At 48.8% G+C, this 19,354-nt stretch overlaps 1 protein-coding gene across 1 annotated transcript in view; it reads right to left on the reverse strand.

The window, feature by feature from the left end:
- The window catches only part of LOC144609313 (misshapen-like kinase 1), a 174,738-nt gene that overhangs the window by 36,700 nt on the left and 118,684 nt on the right, over nucleotides 1-19,354 (reverse strand). The window contains 3 exon segments of the mRNA XM_078427744.1: nucleotides 5,038-5,209; nucleotides 8,649-8,828; nucleotides 16,444-16,665. Coding sequence (XP_078283870.1) covers nucleotides 5,038-5,209; nucleotides 8,649-8,828; nucleotides 16,444-16,665 — 574 coding nt within the window.

Genomic DNA, 19,354 nt, shown 5'->3' on the forward strand with positions numbered 1-19,354 from the left:
ATGGCGGGACTGTCATATGTTGAAAGACTGGAACGACTGGGCTTGTACACACTGGAATTTAGAAGGATGAGAGGGGATCTTATCGAAACATATAAGATTATTAAGGGGTTGGACACGTTAGAGGCAGGAAACATGTTCCCAATGTTGGGGGAGTCCAGAACCAGGGGCCACAGTTTAAGAATAAGGGGTAGGCCATTTAGAACGGAGATGAGGAAAAACTTTTTCAGTCAGAGAGTTGTGAATCTGTGGAATTCTCTGCCTCAGAAGGCAGTGGAGGCCAATTCTCTGAATGCATTCAAGAGAGAGTTATATAGAGCTCTTAAGGATAGCGGAGTCAGGGGGTATGGGGAGAGGGCAGGAACGGGGTACTGATTGTGAATGATCAGCCATGATCACATTGAATGGTGGTGCTGGCTCGAAGGGCCAAATGGCCTACTCCTGCACCTATTGTCTATTGTCTAAAATGCTGGAGTAACTCAGCAGGTCAGGCAGCATCTCTGGAGAGAAGGAATGGGTGACGTTTCAGGTCGAGACCCTTCTTCAGACTGATGTCAGGGGTAGGGGCGGGATGCCCGAAACATCACCCATTCCTTCTCCCCAGAGATCCTGCCTGACCTGCTGAGTTACTCCAGCATTTTGTTCCTGCCTTCAATTTAAACCAGCATCTGCAGTTATTTTTCCTACTTCATCTCCAGGAACTAACTCAAAGAAGTTTACATGCAATCAATGATTAAACTACAGTAACTTAACTGGGTAGAATTACAGCTAATTTGCTACATTCATTGGTACAAAAGACAGTGAGATAATCAGAGTTTTTTTTGTTGTTAGTTCAGATAGGGAAGATACCAAAGAAAAGTCTGCTTCTCTCAAACGTCTGAAGGGTCCCGATTCGAGATATCGTCCGACCATTGCCTCCAGAGATGCTGCCCGACCTGCCGAGTTACTCCAGCACTTTTTGTCTTTTATTTGTAAGCCATTCCCTGTGTCTGCCTCTCTCCTTTGCCCTTTAACCCACCATCAGGGGCGGCACGGTGGCGCAGCGGTGGAGTTGCTGCCTCACAGCGCCAGAGACTCAGGTTCGATCGTGTCTACGGGTGGTTGTCTGTACTGAGTTTGTACGTTCTCCCCGTGACCCGCGTGGGTTTTCTCCGGGTGCTCCGGTTTCCTCCCACACTCCAAAGAAGTACAGGTTTGTAGGTTAATTGGCTCTGGTAAAAATTGTAGATTGTCCCCAGTGTGCAGGGATAGTGATATAGGCGCGGACTCAGTGGGCCGAAAGGCTTGTTTCCGAGCTGTATCTCTGAAGTCTAAATCAGCTGTTGTCCTGTGAGTCATCCAGACCCCAGCCTCTGAAATCTCTTCTTCAACATATACCACTCATAGAGTCATAGAGTCTTACAGTGTGGAAACAAGCCCAACCTGCCCACACACCGGCCAACATGTCCCATCTACACTAGTCTCACCTGCCTGCGCTTGGTCCATATCCCTCCAAACCTGTCCCATCCATGTACCTGTCTAAATGCTTCTTAAACATTGCAACAGCCCCTGCCTCAACTACCTCCTCCGGCAGCTCGTTCCATACACCCACCACCCTTTGCGTTAAAAAGTTACCTCTCGGTTTCTATTAAATCTTTTCCCCCCTCACCTTAAAACTATTTCCTCTGGTTCTCGATTCCCCTACTCTGGGCAAGAGACTCTGTGCATCTATTTGATCTATTCCTCTCACGATTTTGTACACCTCCATAAGATCACCTCTCCTCCTTTAAAATAGTTAAAACCTTCCATACAAAGTTTTAGTTATCTGCGCTGATTTCTGCTATCAAATTCTGGTTGTTCAAGAAGCCATTCTTAGTCACGTGTATTACCAAAAATGTGAAAAATTGTGGAATACATCTCTTCTAATTCTGAAAGCATTACAGGCATATTGTTTTGTACTGTATATATGACTTATATACGTCGAACTTTATCAAGTGAAATTTTTATATGTTATGCTGAGAAAACACTTCTTCACCCAGAGTTGTGAATGTGTGGAATTCTCCGCCACAGAGGGCAGTGGAGGCCAAATCACTGGATGGATTTAAGAGAGAGTTAGATAGAGCTCTAGGGTCCAGCGGAATCAAGGAATGTGGGGAGAAGGCAGGCACGGGTTACTGATTGTGGATGATCAGCCATGATCACAATGAATGGTGGTGCTGACTCGAAGGGCCAAATGGCCTCCTCCTGCACCTATTTTATATGTTTCTACCCCCCCTCCTCTCAAACCTATTTATCTCCTAACACATTCCTTCCTCTAGCTTCATAATTTGCAACCTTCAACCCTTTTATCTTCTGTTTTAACCTCAGGCCTTTGCTCCAACCAGCTGGCCATTGACGTTGTTCACCTGTTACCTGCCTCGCTTTCAACTACCTTTCCTCCTTCCCCTCCACACACAATGTGTGAAGCAGGGTCCCGACCTGAAACGTCACCTGTCCGTGTCCTCCAGAGATGCTGCCCGACCCACTGAGTTTACTCCAGCACTTTGCGTTCTTTAGCCTTAACTCAAAGACATGCTCGGTACTATAACAACATTTAAAAGACCTTTGGACAGGCTCATGGATAGGAAAGGTTCAGAAGGTTATGGGGCAAAGAAAGGCAGGTGGGATGAGTGTAGATGGGGCACCTTGGTCAACATGTGGAAGTTGGGCCAAAGGGCCTGTTCCCAGGCTGAACGACACTACGGGTCAATCCACACGACCCAACGAATATAAGACAATTCAATCTACTCAGCTACACTAATATGTTAAGATAGCAGAAGCATTGCCAATTTGTTTGAGCGTACAACAGGTACGCGATTCTCTTTGTTTTGGACAAGCTCAGAGTCAAACTGCGTGGAAACAGGCCCTTCGGCCCAACTTGCCCACACCGGCCAACATGTCCCAGCTACACTAGTCCCACCTGCCTGCGTTTGGCCCATATCCCTCCAAACCTGTCCTATCCATGTACCTGTCTAACTGTTCTTAAACGATGTGATAGCCCCAGCCTCAACTATCTCCTCTGGCAGCTTGTTCCATGCACCCACCACCACCTGTGTACCACTCAAGATTCCTGTAAAGGTCACCCCTCAGATTCCTCTTAAATCTTTCCCCCTTCACCTTAAACCTATGGTTCTCGATTCCACCACTCTGGGCAAGAAACTCGGTTGATTCCTCTCATGATTTTGTACCCCTCTATAAGATCACCCCTCATCCTCCTGCGCTCCAAGGAATAGAGTCCCAGCCTGCTCAACCTCTCCCTGTAGCTCAGGCCCTCCTGACAACATCCTCGTAAATCTTCTCTGTACCCTTTCCAACTTGACACCATCTTTCCTGTAACATGGTCCCCAGAACTGAACACAATAGTCTAAATGTGGCCTCACCAACATCTTATAAGGATCATAAAGGATAGGAGCAGAATTAAGCCATCCGGCCCCTCTAGCCTTCTCCGACGTTCAATCATGGCTGATCTATCTCTCCCTCTTTACCCCATTCACCCCATTCTCCTGCCTTCTCCCCATAACCCCTGACACCCGCACTAATCAACAATCTATCTATCTCTGCCTGAATAATAACCACTGACTTGTGGCCTCCACAGCCGTCTGTGGCAATGAATTCCACAGATTCACCGCCCTCTGACTAAAGAAATTCCTCCTCATCTCCTTCCTAAAGGGACGTCCTTTAATTCTGAGGCTGTGCCCTCTGGTCCTAGACTCTCCCACCAGTGGAAACATCCTCTCCACATCCACTCTATCCAGGCCGCTCACTATTCTGTACGTTTCAATGAGGTCCCCCCTCATCCTTCTAAGCTCCAGCGAGTACAGGCCCAGTGCCCACAAACGCTCATCGTATATTAAACCCAGTCATTCCCGGGATCATTCTCGTAAACCTCCTCTGGACCCTCTCCAGAGCCAGCACATCCTTGTATGACTGCAACATGACCTCCCAATGTCTATAACCTATACTCAATACTCTGACTGATGCAAAGGCCAAGCTAAGGTAACAGTGGCTAGAGTTGCTGTCTTACAGCGCTTACAACGCTAGAGACCCGGGTTCAATCCCGACTACGGGAGCGGTCTGTACGGAGATCTCCCCAAGACTGCGTGGGTTTTCTCCGAGATAATAGACAATAGGTGCAAGAGGAGGCCATTCGGCCCTTCGAGCCAGCACCACCATTCAATGTGATCATGGCTGATCATTCTCAATCAGTACCCCGTTCCTGTCTTCTCCCCATACCCCCTGACTCTGCTATCCTTAAGAGCTCTATCTAGCTCTCTCTTGAATGTATTCAGAGAATTGGCCTCCACTGCCTTCTGAGGTAGTGAATTCCACGGATTTACAACTCTCTGACTGAAAATGTTTTTCCTCATTTCCGTTCTAAATGGCCGACCCCTTATTCTTAAACTGTGGCCCCTGGTTCTGGACTCCCCCAACATCGGGAACATGTTTCCTGCCTCTAACGTGTCCAACCCCTTAATAATCTTATATCGTTTCGATAAGATCTCCTCTCATACTTCTAAATTCCAGTGTATACAAGCCTAGTCCAAAGACGTACAGGTATGTAGCTTAATTGACTGGGTGAATGTAAAAATTGTCCCTAGTGTGTGTGGGATAGTGTTAGTGTGCGGGGATCGCTGGGCGGCGCGGACTCGGTGGGCCGAAGGGCCTGTTTCCGCGCGGTATCTCTAAATCTAATACATCTAAATCTAGTCGCTGCAGTCTTTTCAGTTTCCTGCCACACTCCAAAGACCTACAGGTTTGTAGGTTAATTGGCTTGATACAAGTGTAAATTGTCCCTAGTGCGTGGGGATCGCTGGTCGGCGCAGACACGGTGGGCAGAAGGGCCTGTTTCCACGCTGTATCTCTAAACTAGACTAGACTAGCATTACCTTTGGCGGTGCTTCTTCTGCCTTCTTCACCCACGGGCCAGAGTCGTCCCGGATGGTGCGGGGAGGCAGCACGGGGGTCTCGGAGGTGGGGTCCGAGTTCTGGCGCAGCATCTCACCGCGCTTCACCGGTGCCGGCTCCTGGGGTCCGAGTTCTGGCGCAGCATCTCACCGCGCTTCACCGGTGCCGGCTCCTGCTCCTGCTCCTGGCTGGGGAAGGCGGCGACGTTCTTGGTCGGCTGGTCTTGGAGCGACTGAGACCGTGGAACCTGCACGGACGGTTTCAGTGCAACTAGGTGCGCCACTTGAAACTGAAAGAGAGTTTGAGGTGTGCATTTAGTCAGTTACATGGGGAGGACTGGTTTAGAGGGACACGGGGCCAAACGCAGGCAAGTGGGACTCGTGGAGATGGGACATGTTGGTCGGTGTGGGCAAGTTGTCCACACTGTGTGACTCTATGACTAACTGCAACCTGGAACGTGGCAACGCCAACAGCCTGACCGCGGGAGAAGACGGCAGGGGAAGAGAAAAGGCATTCTGGCCTTCCATCACAGTGAGGAGGAGACTGGAGGAGACTCACTGTGAGGGATGTTTCTTTTTGTGTGATTGTGTGTGTAATTGCTTATTTTTTATTGCTCTTATTGTTTGTTGGACTGTGGGTGACAAAATTACGTCCAAAAGACTTGTTTTTTTTGGATGACAATAAAGGTTATTCTGATTCTGATTCTGATGCTCAAACCCTGACTGATGAAGGCCAATGTTCCAAAAGCCTTCTTGACTACCCTGTCTACCTGCGACGCCACTGCAAGGAACTATGTACCTGAACTCCAAGATCCCTCTGCTTTACAACACTCCCTAGTGCCCTGCCATTGATGCTGAAATCCAAACAAAAAACAAAAAAGTGCTGGAGGAACTCAGCGGGTCAGGCAGCATCTGCGGAAGGAAACGGATAGACGACATTTTGGTCGGGACCCTTCTTCGGAGTTTTATGAACGAGGTTGAGGAGCAGCAATAAAACGGAGTTGGCATTTTCTGTTGGTTTTCTGCGTGGAAAAACATCGCTCTCCAGTACGAAATGCAAACAATTTGACATGCAAGGTCGGATTAGGGGCCCGCTTACTGAGCCTACAGCCGTAATGTTTCATCTGCTTCAATGAGTAGGAGATGGTGGTAGATTTCCCACACCGGTGAACATCCAGGGAATGGACATCGGGAGGGTGGACTCTTATAAGTACCTGGGTGTCCACCTCAACAATAAACTTGACTGGACCAACAATATCAATGCACTGTACAAAAAGGGCCAGAGCAGACTTTACCTGCTGAGGAGACTCGGGTCCTTAGGAGTGCAGGGGGCATTCCTAAGGACCTTCTACACACGGTGGTTGCATCGGCCATTTTCTATGGAGTGGTCTGCTGGAGCAGCAGCATCTCAGCGGTGGAAGGGAAGAGACTCGACAAGCTGGTCAGGAAGGCCAGCTCTGTCCTGGGTTGCCCCCTCGACTCAGTGCAGGCGGTGGGAGAGAGGAGGATGTTGGCAAAGATAACATGGCTGCTGGACAACGACTCCCACCCCATGCAGGACACTGTCACTGCACTGAGTAGCTCCTTCAGTGACAGACTCCTTCACCCCAAGTGCGTGAAGGAGAGATATAGGAGGTCCTCCCTTCCTGCTGCTGTGAGACTGCACAACCAGCACTGCTCCCAGCAGACGCGTCAACAGACCAGTCAACAGTAAAGGAAAAACACAGTAAATGATGACAATTATCCTTGTCTTTACTTTTATATATAACGAATGTCTCTTGCTATCCACTTTGCTGCTGTAACTGATTGAGAATGATCAGCCATGATCACATTGAATGGCGGTGCTGGCTTGAAGGGCCGAATGGCCTCCTCCTGCACCTATTGTCTATTGTCTAACTGCAAATTTCCCCGGTGTGGGACAAATAAAGCAATATATTATATTATTATATTATTATGATCCGACCCAGGTCGGATCGCCCGGTGCGGGGGAAGCTGAGACTCCCCCCCTCCCTCCCCCCGATGCAGGAGCTTGAGCGCCACGACGCGAGGGCCCAAACGCCTCGCGAGCAAGATCGTCCCGTCAACGGAAGGCTCGAGGGAGAACAAAGGAGGAAAGAGATTGAACTATTTTTCGCCTTCCATCACAGTGAGGAATGTGGAGGAGTCACTGTGGTAGATGTTCATAGAAACATAGAAAATAGGTGCAGGAGGAGGCCATTCAGCCCTTCGAGCCAGCACCGCCATTCAATGTGATCATGGCTGATCATCCACAATCAGTAACCCGTGCCTGCCTTCTCCCCATATCCCTTGATTCCACTAGCCCCTAGAGCTCTATCTAACTCTCTCTTAAATCCATCCAGTGATTTGGCCTCCACTGCCCTCTGTGGCAGAGAATTCCACAAATTCACAACTCTCTGGGTAAAAAGCTTTTTCTCACCTCAGGTTTAAATGGCCTCCCCTTTATTCTAAGACTGTGTGGCCCCTGGTTCTGGACTCCCCCAACATTGGGAACATTTTTCCTGCATCTAGCTTGTCCAGTCCTTTTATGATTTTATATGTTTCTATAAGATCCCCTCCCACCCTTCTAAACTCCAGTGAATACAAGCCCAGTCTTTTCAATCTTTCCTCATATGACAGTCCCGCCATACTAGGGATCAATCTCGTGAACCTACGCTGCACTGCCTCAATTACAAGGATGTCCTTCCTCAAATTAGGAGACCAAACCTGTACACAATACTCCATATGTGGTCTTACCAGGGCCCTGTACAATCCTCTCGTTATGAAGGCCAACATGCCATTAGCTTTCTAATGGAAATACATTTCATGTTGAAGTGTATTTTGTGTGTCCTGCAGCTTTTTATTGGTTTGACTGTGTGGCAAATGAAATTCATCATATGTTGCAAAACATACTTGGCTAATAAAGCATGATTATGATTAAGATTATGATATTGGGTAGGGAGGAACTGCAGATGCTGGTTTAAACTCTAGACCCCAAATGCTGGAGTAACCCAGCGGGTCAGGCAACGTCTCTGGAGAGAAGGAAAGGGTGAACTTTCGGGTCGAGAGTCTCAGTCTGAAGAAGGGTCTCAACCAGAAAACGTCGCCCATTCCTTCTATCCAGAGATGCTGCCTGTCCCGCTGAGTTACATAGAAACATAGAAAATAGGTGCAGGAGTAGGCCATTCGGCCCTTCGAGCCTGCACCGCCATTCAATATGATCATGGCTGATCATCCAACTCAGTATCCTGTACCTGCCTTCTCTCCATACCCCCTGATCCCTTTAGCCACAAGGGCCACATCTAACTCCCTCTTAAATATAGCCAATGAACTGGCCTCAACTACCTTCTGTGGTAGAGAATTCCACAGATTCAGCACTCTCTGTGTGGAAAAAAAACTTTCTCATCTCAGTCCTAAAAGACTTCCCCCTTATCCTTAAACTGTGACCCCTTGTTCTGGACTTCCCCAACATCGGGAACAATCTTCCCGCATCTAGCCTGTCCAACCCCTTAAGAATGTTGTACGTTTCTATAAGATCCCCCCTCACTCAATCTTCTAAAGTACTGCAGCATCTTGCGTCTATCTTCAGTGGTATTCGGGACGGAGCAGTAACTGTTGACAAGAGCAGGGAGAATCTGCGAACCATTTGTGTCCGTGAAGTTATCCAGAGCCCGTGGTTGACCACCCGCCCAGAGGAAGGATAAAAGTAGCCCCTCACTGGCACGCACCCACCTTTGACTGGGCTCCCTGTGGCTCCACTGGGCGGTGCATGGGCGGCGTCTGAGAGGCTTGGGTGGAATTGTTTGGGACCGGCTCAGAGAGGGACTGCAGCGACGGGTCGGATATGGTGGTCCCCATCTTCGGCTTCGCAGCGGGAGAGTTCTGCCGGTTCATTTTGGAGCGCTCCTCCACCTTGACACACAGAGCAATTGGGTTCAGGTCCATTACTGTCACGACACGATACACGATAGGGCGCGCGGGGCATGGAGCGCAGGAGGATGAGGGGTGATCTTATAGAGGTGCACAAAAACCATGAGAGGAATAGATCGAGTAGACACACAGAGTCTCTTGCCCAGAGTAGGGGAATCGAGGACCAGAGGACATAGGTTCAAGGTGAAGGGGAAAAGATTTAATAGGAATCTGAGGGGTAACATTTTCATACAGAGGGTGGTGGGTGTATGGAATGAGCTGCCAGAGGAGGTAGTTGAGGTTGGACTATCAGGGTGGCACGGTGGCGCAGCGGTAGAGTTGCTGCCTTACAGCAAATGCAGCGCCGGAGACTCAGGTTCGATCCTGACTACGGGCGCCGTCTGTACGGAGTTCGTACGTTTTCCCCGTGACCTGCGTGGGTTTTCTCCGAGATCTTCGGTTTCCTCCCACACTCCAAAGACATGCAAGTATGTAGGTTAATTGGCTGGGCAAATGTAAAAATTGTCCCTAGTGGGTGTAGATAAGTGTTAATGTGCGGGATCGCTGGGCGGCGCGGACCCGGTGGGCCGAAGGGCCTGTTTCCGCGCTGTATCTCTAAATCTAAATTTTTTTAAAACCAACCCATCATTTAAGAAACAGTTGGACAGGTACATGGATAGGACAGGCTTGAAGGGATATGGACCAAGCGCAGGCAGGTGGGACTAGGGTAGCTGAGACACTGTTGGCCGGTGTGGGCGAGTTGGGCCGAAGGGCCTGTTTCCACACTGTATCACTCTATGACAGAACTTTATTTATCCCAGGAGGGAAATTGATCTGCCAACAGTCATTAAAAACACAAAAAAACATGAAATTAAAGTGGAAAGGCTTAGGGGATGTGCAAAGATTGGGGGGAGAGTCAGTCTCAGTCTATCCAACGACAGAAGGCGGTGGATTGTAAAGTTTGAGAGGCACAGGGCAGAAAGATCTCTGTGGCGTTCTGTGCCGCATCTCGGTGGATGTGCGTGTGCCGAGGAAGAGTGAAGATCTTTTAGCTTTGCCTGCGATCCAGTCAAATCAGACAATCCAGTCAAATCAGTCAACTAGGCAGGCAAAGAATCACCACACTTTGTTGCCATCTTGTCCAAACGTCAAGGCAGTCAAGTAACGTGCAGGAAAATAACTGCAGATGCTGCTTTAAATCGAAGCTGGACACAAAATGCTGGAGTAACTGAGCGGGTCAGGCAGCGTCTCTGGAGAGTAGGAATGGGTGACGTTTTGGGTCGAGACCCTTCTTTCAGGTACTTTAATAGCGAGTCTGGGTCAAAACGTGGTCATAGAGCTGGAGGGCAGGAGGAATCACAGAGGGGGAGCAGTGAGAGAGGATGTTGATAAACTCTCGTCGAAGAGAGGAGGAGAAGAACTTCTTCAAAGTGGACATACCTTGAGGAGAATTTGCAGTGGAAATGTTTCCTACACATTTGCAGGATGTGTAGGAAAATAGCTGCAGATGCTGGTTTAAATCGAAGGTAGACACAAAATGCTGGAGTAACTCAGCGGGACAGGCAGCATATCGGGAGAGAAGGAATGGTTGACGTTTCAGACTGAAGAAGGGTCTCGGCCTGAAACGTCACCCATTCCTTCTCTACGGAGATGCTGTGTGACCCGCTGAGTTACTCCACCATTTTGCGTCTACAGTCAAGTAATGTGATATAAATCAGACAATGAATACAATCAAGACAAACACAAGTACCCCCACGGGCAGAGCACAGAGAAAAAATATCAGAGGGAAGGATATTGCTCAGATTTAGTTTCGTTTTTGAGATGCAGCGCGGAAACAGGCCCTTTGGCCCACTGCGTCCGTGCTGACCAGCGATCCCCTCACACTATCCTACACACACTAGGGACAAGTTACAATTACACCAAGCCAATTAACCTACAAACCTGAGGTAGACACAAAATGCTAGGGTAACTCAGCTGGTCAGGCAGCATCTCGGGAGAGAAGGAATGGGTGATGTTTCGGGTCGAGACCTTTCTTCAGAAGGGTCTCAACCTGAAACGTCACCCATTCCTTCTCTCCAGAGATGCTGCCTGACCTGCTGAGTTACTCCAGCATTTTGTGTCTACCTCAGGTTTGAAGTATCCTTCTCTCCAGAGATGCTGCCTGACCCGCTGAGTTACTCCAGCATTTTGTGTCTACCTTCGATTTAAACCAGCATCTACAGTTTTTTTCCTACACCTACAAAAGTGTACGTCTTTGGAGTGTGGGAGGAAACCGGAGATCTCGGAGAAAACCCAAGAGGTCACGGGGTGAACGTACAAACTCCGTACAGACAGCATCCATAGTCAGGGTTGAACTTGGGTCTCTGGCGCTGTGAGGCAGCAACTCTACCGCTGCGCCACCATATGGGTAAATGTAAAAAGAAATTGTCCCTAGTGGGTGTAGGATAGTGTTAATGTACGGGGATCGCTGGGCGGCACGGACTTGTTGGGCCGAAAAGGCCTGTTTCCGGCTGTATATATATGATATGATATGATATGATATAAGAGATAGGCGATTGTATCGGATGGTAGATGATTCACCTCTGGGACCAGCAGGCAAAGAGTTGCCACCATTTTGTCGAAATGTCAAGGCAGTCAAGCTATTTGATCTTCATCAAGATCTCCAGTGGTTTTTATGGATTGGATAGCTGCGCAATCTCGATTGAGAATTTGGTTTGGATCAAACGGGACGGAGCTGAATGTTGTCACGATTCCTGATTTCCAATGCACCCAGAGGCAAATACGTAATTTAAGGGATGACAAATGCTCAATGCTAAATTGTGACGGGCAGCAATAGGGAACAGATTATTATGTGTGGATATTTAAAGTCATGGTTTTTGAACAACTAGACAGTGGGTGAAGCAGCATCACACAACCACGGTTAAACTATGTGTAGGAAGGAACGGCAGATACACAAAATGCTGGAGTAACTCAGCGGGTCAGGCAGCATCTCTGGAGAGAAGGAACTGCAGATGCTGATTTAAACCGAAGATAGACACAAAAAGCTGGAGTAACTCAGCAGGACGGGCAGCATCTCTGGAGAGAAGGAATAGGTGACGTTTCGGGTCGAGACCCTTCTTCAGACTGAGAATCAGGGGAGAGGGAAACAAGAGACACAGACAGTGAGATATAGAACAAATGAATGAAAGATATGCAAAAAAGTAACAGTGACAAACAGGCCACAGTTGGCTTATTATTGTTAGATTATTATGTATGGATAAGGTCACGATGTTTCAACAAGCAGACAGTGGGTGAAGCTACATCACACAACCACAGTTAAACTATTGCAGTCACAACGTGAGAGATGACATTTTAATGCCTCGTAGACAATACAGACATAGCGTTAAGGCCAGCCAACTAATTCTTTAACATAAGATAGGCACAAAGTGCTGGAGTTTAGAAGGATGAGGGGGGGGACACCTCATTGAAACTTACTGAAGTGAGCGGCTTGGATAGAGTGGATGTGGAGAGGATGTTTCCACTAGTGGGAGAGTCTAGGACCAGAGGGCACAGCCTCAGAATTAAAGGACACTCCTTTAGGAAGGAGATGAGGAGGAATTTCTTTAGTCAGAGGGTGGTGAATCTGTGGGATTCATTGCCACAGACGGCTGTGGAGGCCACAAGTCAGTGGATATTTTTATGGCAGAGGTAGACAGATTCTTGATTAGTGCGGGTGTCAGGGGTTATGGGGAGAAGGCAGGAGAATGGAGTTAGGAGGGAGAGATAGATCAGCCACGATTGAATGGCGGAGTGGACTTGATGGGCCGAATGGCCTAATTCTTCTCCGATCGCTTATAACCTTATGAGGAACTCAGCGGATCAGGCAGCATCTCTGAAGAAAAAGGACAGGTGATGTTTCTGATAGATCTGGAGAGGTGAGAGAAGGCTCTAGCGGTCTACTTTTACGCTGCAAAGTCAATGCTATTCTTTGCAAGGAGAGCAAGGAACCAAAGGGTCAAACCAACAAAAGATATATAAGAAAATAACTGCAGATGCTGGTACAAATCAAAAGTATTTATTCACAAAATGCTGGAGTAACTCAGCAGGTCAGGCAGCATCTCAGGAGAGAAGGAATGGGTGACGTTTCGGGTCGAGACCCTTCTTCAGACCAACAAAAGACATCAGTCTGAATAAAGCTCCCGGCTCAAAACGTCAACTATTCATTTTCTCCACAGCTGCTGTCTGACTTGCTGAGTTACTCCAGCACTTTGCGTCCATCTTGGATACAAACAAGCATCTGCAGTTCCTTTTTTTAAAATCACATTTAATTCTTTGACGCCTTGTTCACATATTTTAACCCGAGGGGCTGGATAAGGAACACTCAATTCTGCAGAGCTTTACTGATCTTTTATCTTTTAATGGTGGCCTTAAGCAAGCAAAGACCTTGTGTCTGTATAAATCTGCAACTGTGAAAATTATGTTTCCCGTGACTTTAAAAATAAATGTATTCACAGGATGTTGGCGGTGATCAAGGCTGACATTTCTGTCCATATCTAATTTGCCCTGCACTAATTTGCCTCGTGCCACAGCTGTAGAGTTGCTGCCTCATAGCACCGGAGACCCGGGTTCCATCCTGACTGCGGGTGCTGTCTGTGCGGGGTTTGTACGTTCTCCTCGTGACCGCGTGGGTTGCCTCCGGAAGCTCTGGCCTCCTCCCACAGTAACCTACAAACCCACACATCTTTGGAGCGTGGGGGGAAACCGAAGATCTCCCACGCAGGTCACGGGGAGAACGTGCAAACTCCGTACAGACGGCGCCCGTAGTCGGGATGGAACCCGGGTCTCCGGCGCTGCATTCGCTGTAAGGCAGCGACTCTACCGCTGCGCCACCGTGACCGCCTGGAGCCTTTCCTCCAGGAGCTTCAAAGACGTGCAGGTTTGTAGGTTAATTGGCTTGGTGTAAATGTAAATTGTCCCCAGCACGTAGGATATAGAGGACGGGGAAATCGCTGGTCGGCGCGGACTCGATGGGCCTGTTTCCACGCTGTATCTCTCTAAACTAAAATAAACTGACCGACTTAATACCCAAACAGTCTTTCCAGGTGAGACAGAGGTTCACCTGCACCTCCTCCAACCTCATCTATTGCATCCGCTGCTCTAGATGTCAACTTCTCTACATCGGCGAGACCAAACGCAGGCTCGGCGATCGTTTCGCTCAACACCTTCGCTCAGTCCGCCTTAACCAACCTGATCTTCCGGTGGCTGAGCACTTCAACTCCTCCTCCCACTCCCAGTCTGACCTTTCTGTCATGGGCCTCCTCCAGTGCCATAGTGAGGCCCACCGGAAATTGGAGGAACAGCACCTCATATTTCGCCTGGGCAGCTTGCAGCCCAGCGATATGAACATTGACTTCTCCAACTTTAGATAGTTCCCCAGTCCCTCTCTTCCCCTCCCCCTTCCCAGATCTCCCTCTATCTTCCTGTCTCCACCTGTATCCTTCCTTTGTCCCGCCCCCCATGACATCAGCCTGAAGAAGGGTCTCGACCCGAAACGTCACCCATTCCTTCTCTCCAGGGATGGTGCCTGACTCGTTGAGTTACTCCAGCTTTTTGTGAATACCTTCGATTTGTACCAGCATCTGCAGTTATTTTCCTACATAATCAGAGGGCAGTTAAGGTCAAGTGGGTCTGACCAAAGTCAGACTAGGTAAGGACTATAGATGTGGCCATGGAGCAAATGAGAATTTCAATGAGGGGGATGGACGTTTGAGCAGAGGGATGACAGTGTACAAACCAAGGCATTGAGGCACAGAAAACTGCTGTTCCTGTAGCAGATATTAAGCAACAGTAGGTGTAGGAACCGGAGATGGACACAAAATGCTGGAGTAACTCAGCGGGACACACGGATCTCTGGAGAAAAGGAATAGGTGACTTTTCAGGTCGAGACCCTTCTTCAGACCCAAAACGTCACCCGTTCCCTCTCTCCAGAGATGCTGCCTGCCCCGCCGAGTTACTCCAGCATTGTGTGTCTATCTTAAGAAACCATATATGTTGCTGGTCTTTAGACAGCTATGGCTAAACCAATGTGTGGGGAAGAAAACTGCAGGTGCTGGTTTAAATCAAAAGTAGACACAAAATGCTGGAGTAACTCAGCGGGACAGGCAGCATCATTGGAGAGAAGGAATGGGTGATGTTTTGGGTCATATCATATCATATCATATATATACAGCCGGAAACAGGCCTTTTCGGCTCTCCAAGTCCGTGCCGCCCAGTGATCCCCGCACATTAACACTATCCTACACCCACTAGGGACAATTTTCACATTTACCCAGCCAATTAACCTACATACCTGTACGTCTTTGGGTCGAGGCCCTTCTTCAAACTAGGGACAATTTACAATCTTTATCGAAGCCAATAAACCTACAAACCTGTGCATCTTTGGAGTGTGGGAGGAAACTCAAATGTCACCGTACCGTAACTGGTACATGTGACAATAAACTGACCTTGAAACCAGAGCACGCGGAGAAAACCCACGCGGTCACGGGGAGAACGTACAAACTCCGTACAGGCAGCACCCGTAGTCAGGATTGAACTTGGGTCCCTGGCGCTGTGTGGCGTCATCTGTACCGCTGTGCCACCGTGCCTCACCATTAGTCTTGAAATGCTTTAATAACTTTGAGAGAGTTGGAGGGCAGGGGTGGGGGGGGGGGGGGGGGGGAAGGGGTGCTCTTGGGGGAAATCAAGAACTTAAATCACTGTTTTTGAGGAATGTTTAATGGAGATGTGTGGAGTAAGGTTTTTTTCCCCATATTCTTGCTATTGAGGGCGTGCAGCGTAGGTTTACTAGGTTAATTCCCGGAATGGCGGGACTGTCATATGTTGAAAGATTGGAGCGACTAGGCTTGTATACACTGGAATTTAGAAGGATGAGAGGGGATCTTATCGAAACGTATAAGATTATTAAGGGGTTGGACACGTTAGAGGCAGGAAACATGTTCCCAATGTTGGGGGAGTCCAGAACAAGGGGCCACACACAGTTTAAGAATAAGGGGTCGGCCATTTAGAACTGAGATGAGGAAAAACTTTTTCAGTCAGAGAGTTGTGAATCTGTGGAATTCTCTGCCTCAGAAGGCAGTGGAGGCCAATTCTCTGAATGCATTCAAGAGAGAGCTAGATAGAGCTCTTAAGGATAGCGGAGTCAGGGGGTATGGGGAGAAGGCAGGAACGGGGTACTGATTGAGAATGATCAGCCATGATCACATTGAATGGCGATGCGTAGAGGCTCGAAGGGCCGAATGGCCTCCTCCTGCCCTTATTGTCTATTGTCTATAAGAGTGGCGGGGGCCTGAAAACGCACTGGCAGAGGCAGATGATGAGAGTGGCATTTCAGAGGCATTTGGAGAAGCGCGTGGAAGTGCAGGAAATGGAGGGATAGGGGTTACGTGCAGGCAGATGCGATCGGTCCAACTTTAGTTTGGTTTTTCACGCGTAGGAAGGAACCACAGATGCGGGTCCACACCGAAGATAGGACACAAATAAGCTGGAGTAACCCAGCGGGTCAGGAGGAGTTCTGGAGACAAGGAACAGGTGACGTTTGGGGCCGAGGCCCCTCTTCAGACGGACACGTTGCACGCATTACCTCCTTCGCCCAGGCTGGCTTGTCGGTGGGATTCACATTCTTGTTGTAGTAATAGAGCTGCTTCTTCTCTTGAGGCTGTTGCTGTTGCTGCTGCTGCTGTTTCTGGAGCTGCTGCTGCTGTTGCTGCTGCTGTAGGGACATGAGGAACGCATGCTCCTGCTGCAGTTGCCTCTGCAGCCGCTCGGACTGCCTCTGCTCCTCCAGCTGCTTCCTCTTGTACTCCTGAACAAAGAAGATGGAGGTGGGGAAGGCAGTGAGAACGGTGGCGGTCAGGCACCACGGTCACCGCGCGCAAAACCCGCCAACTCAGCCATGCCAACGTAAAACTACCCGGTCAGTCAACTACAGCAACTAACACATCAGCCAAAACATTATGCCCTGATGAGCCAAAACATCACGCCCACCTGCCTAATATGCTGTTGGTCCTCCGTGTGCAGCCCCATACACAGCAGGGTGCGATGCACTGTGTATTGTGACACATTCCTCCCGTGACCACCATTAACATTTTCTGTGACTTGTGCCACAGTCGACCTTCTGTCGGTTCGGATCAGACGGGATAGCCTTCGTTGCCCTCGCGCATCGATGAGCCTTGGGCGCCCAACATTTTTTTAGATTTTAGATTTTTAGATTTAGAGATACAGCGCGGAAACAGGCCCTTCGGCCCACCGAGTCCGCGCCGCCCAGCGATCCCCGCACACTAACACTATCCTACACACACTAGGGACAATTATTTTTTACATTCACCCAGTCAATTAACCTACAAACCTGTACGTCTTTGGAGTGTGGGAGGAAACCGAAGATCTCGGAGAAAACCCACGCAGGTCACGGGGAGAACGTACAAACTCCGTACAGACGGCGCCCATAGTCAGGATCGAACCTGAGTCTCCGGCGCTGCGTTCACTGTAAGGCAGCAACTCTACCGCTGCGCCACCGTGCCACCCCCTGTCTGTCGCCGGTTTGTGGGTTTTGCCCTCCTCGGACCACTGTCGGTCGGTACTCACCACTGCTGACCGGGTGCACCCCACAAGCCTTGCCGTTTCAGAGATGCTCTGACCCAGTCGTCTGGCCATAACAATTTGGCCCTTGTCAGGTCTTTACTCCTGCCCATTTCTCCTGCATTCAACACATCAACTTCAAGAACTGACTGTTCACTTGCTACCTAATATATCCCACCCCTTGACAGGTGCCATTGTAACAAGATAATCAATGTTATTCACTTGGCCTGTCAGTGGTCATAATGTTTTGGCTGATCACAGTGGCACTAACGTGAACACCAACATCTCCCTTGTCAGCATCACTAGCAGCGTGCACTATTTCTTTTACTTTAAACTCATAGCAAGTCAACCAAAGGATGCAGAAGTTTCAGCCACAACCCATTAAAACCAAAAAAATGAGGGCGTATGTGTTAACGACAGGGCGATAGTACCCCTGGCCTTGTTTCCTCGAGTGGTAGAGTCCTCAACTGGAGGACACAGCCTCAGAATAAAAGGACGTACCTTTACAACGGAGACAAGGAGGAACATCTTTAGCTTAGTTTAGACAGACACCAAAACCTGGAGTAACTCAGCGGGACAGGCAGCATCTCTGGAGAGAAGGAATGTGACATTCCGGGTCGGGCCCTTCTTCAGACCCTCAGTTTAGGGACATAGAGTGGAAATAGGCCCATGGAGTCTGCGCCCACCAACAATCCCCGTGTACCAGCACTGTCCTAAACACTAGGAACAATTTACAATTTTTTACGAAAGTCTGCACATCTTTGGAGTGTGGGCATGCGTGTTAATGGAATGTTGGCCTTCATAACAAGAGGAGTTGAGTATAGGAGCAACGAGGTCCTTCTGCAGTTGTACAGGGCCCTAGTGAGACTGCACCTGGAGTACTGTGTGCAGTTTTGGTCTCCAAATTTGAGGAAGGATATTCTTGCTATTGAGGGCGTGCAGCGTAGGTTTACTAGGTTAATTCCCGGAATGGCGGGACTGTCATATGTTGAAAGACTGGAGCGACTAGGCTTGTATACACTGGAATTTAGAAGGATGAGAGGAGATCTTATCAAAACGTATAAGATTATTAAGGGGTTGGACACGTTAGAGGCAGGAAACATGTTCCCAATGTTGGGGGAGTCCAGAACAAGGGGCCACAGTTTAAGAATAAGGGGTAGGCCATTTAGAACGGAGATGAGGAAAAACGTTTTCAGTCAGAGAGTTGTAAATCTGTGGAATTCTCTGCCTCAGAAGGCAGTGGAGGCCAATTCTCTGAATGCATTCAAGAGAGAGCTCTTAAGGATAGCGAAGTCAGGGGGTATGGGGAGAAGGCAGGAACGGGGTACTGATTGAGAATGATCAGCCATGATCACATTGAATGGCGGTGCTGGCTCGAAGGCCTGAATGGCCTCCTCCTGCACCTATTGTCTATTATCTAATGGCAAGGCAATAGCACACGTGCCTTGTTTCCGGATGTGGGTTCGTCTAGGACTGCTGAGCACAGCCTCAGAATAAAAGGACGTACATTTAGAATGGAGAAGCGGAGGAGTTTCTTTGCCAGAGTGTGGTGAATGTGGAATCCATTGCTACAGACGGTGGTGGAGGCTAAGTCATAGGTTATTTCTAAATCGGAGATTGGCACGTTCTTGATTAGGAAGGGAGCCAAAGGTCACGGGAAGAAGGCAGGAGAATGGGGTTGAGGAGGGGAGAAGATTGATCAGCCATGATTGAATGGCAGAGCAGACACGATGGGCTGAATGACCTAATTCTTCCCCTGTGTCTTAAGGTCTAATTACTTATTAAGCACCAAGTCTGGGATCACAAATAGACCAGGCTAAGGAGAGAGGTTTCCTCATTCAAAGGTAAATGAATCTTTTGAATTTAATAAACGGATGGATTCCTTCAGTCCAGAATTTTACCCCCGAATTAATTTT

Source organism: Rhinoraja longicauda, chromosome 34 (assembly GCF_053455715.1).
Source record: "Rhinoraja longicauda isolate Sanriku21f chromosome 34, sRhiLon1.1, whole genome shotgun sequence".
Lineage (NCBI taxonomy): Eukaryota > Metazoa > Chordata > Chondrichthyes > Rajiformes > Arhynchobatidae > Rhinoraja > Rhinoraja longicauda.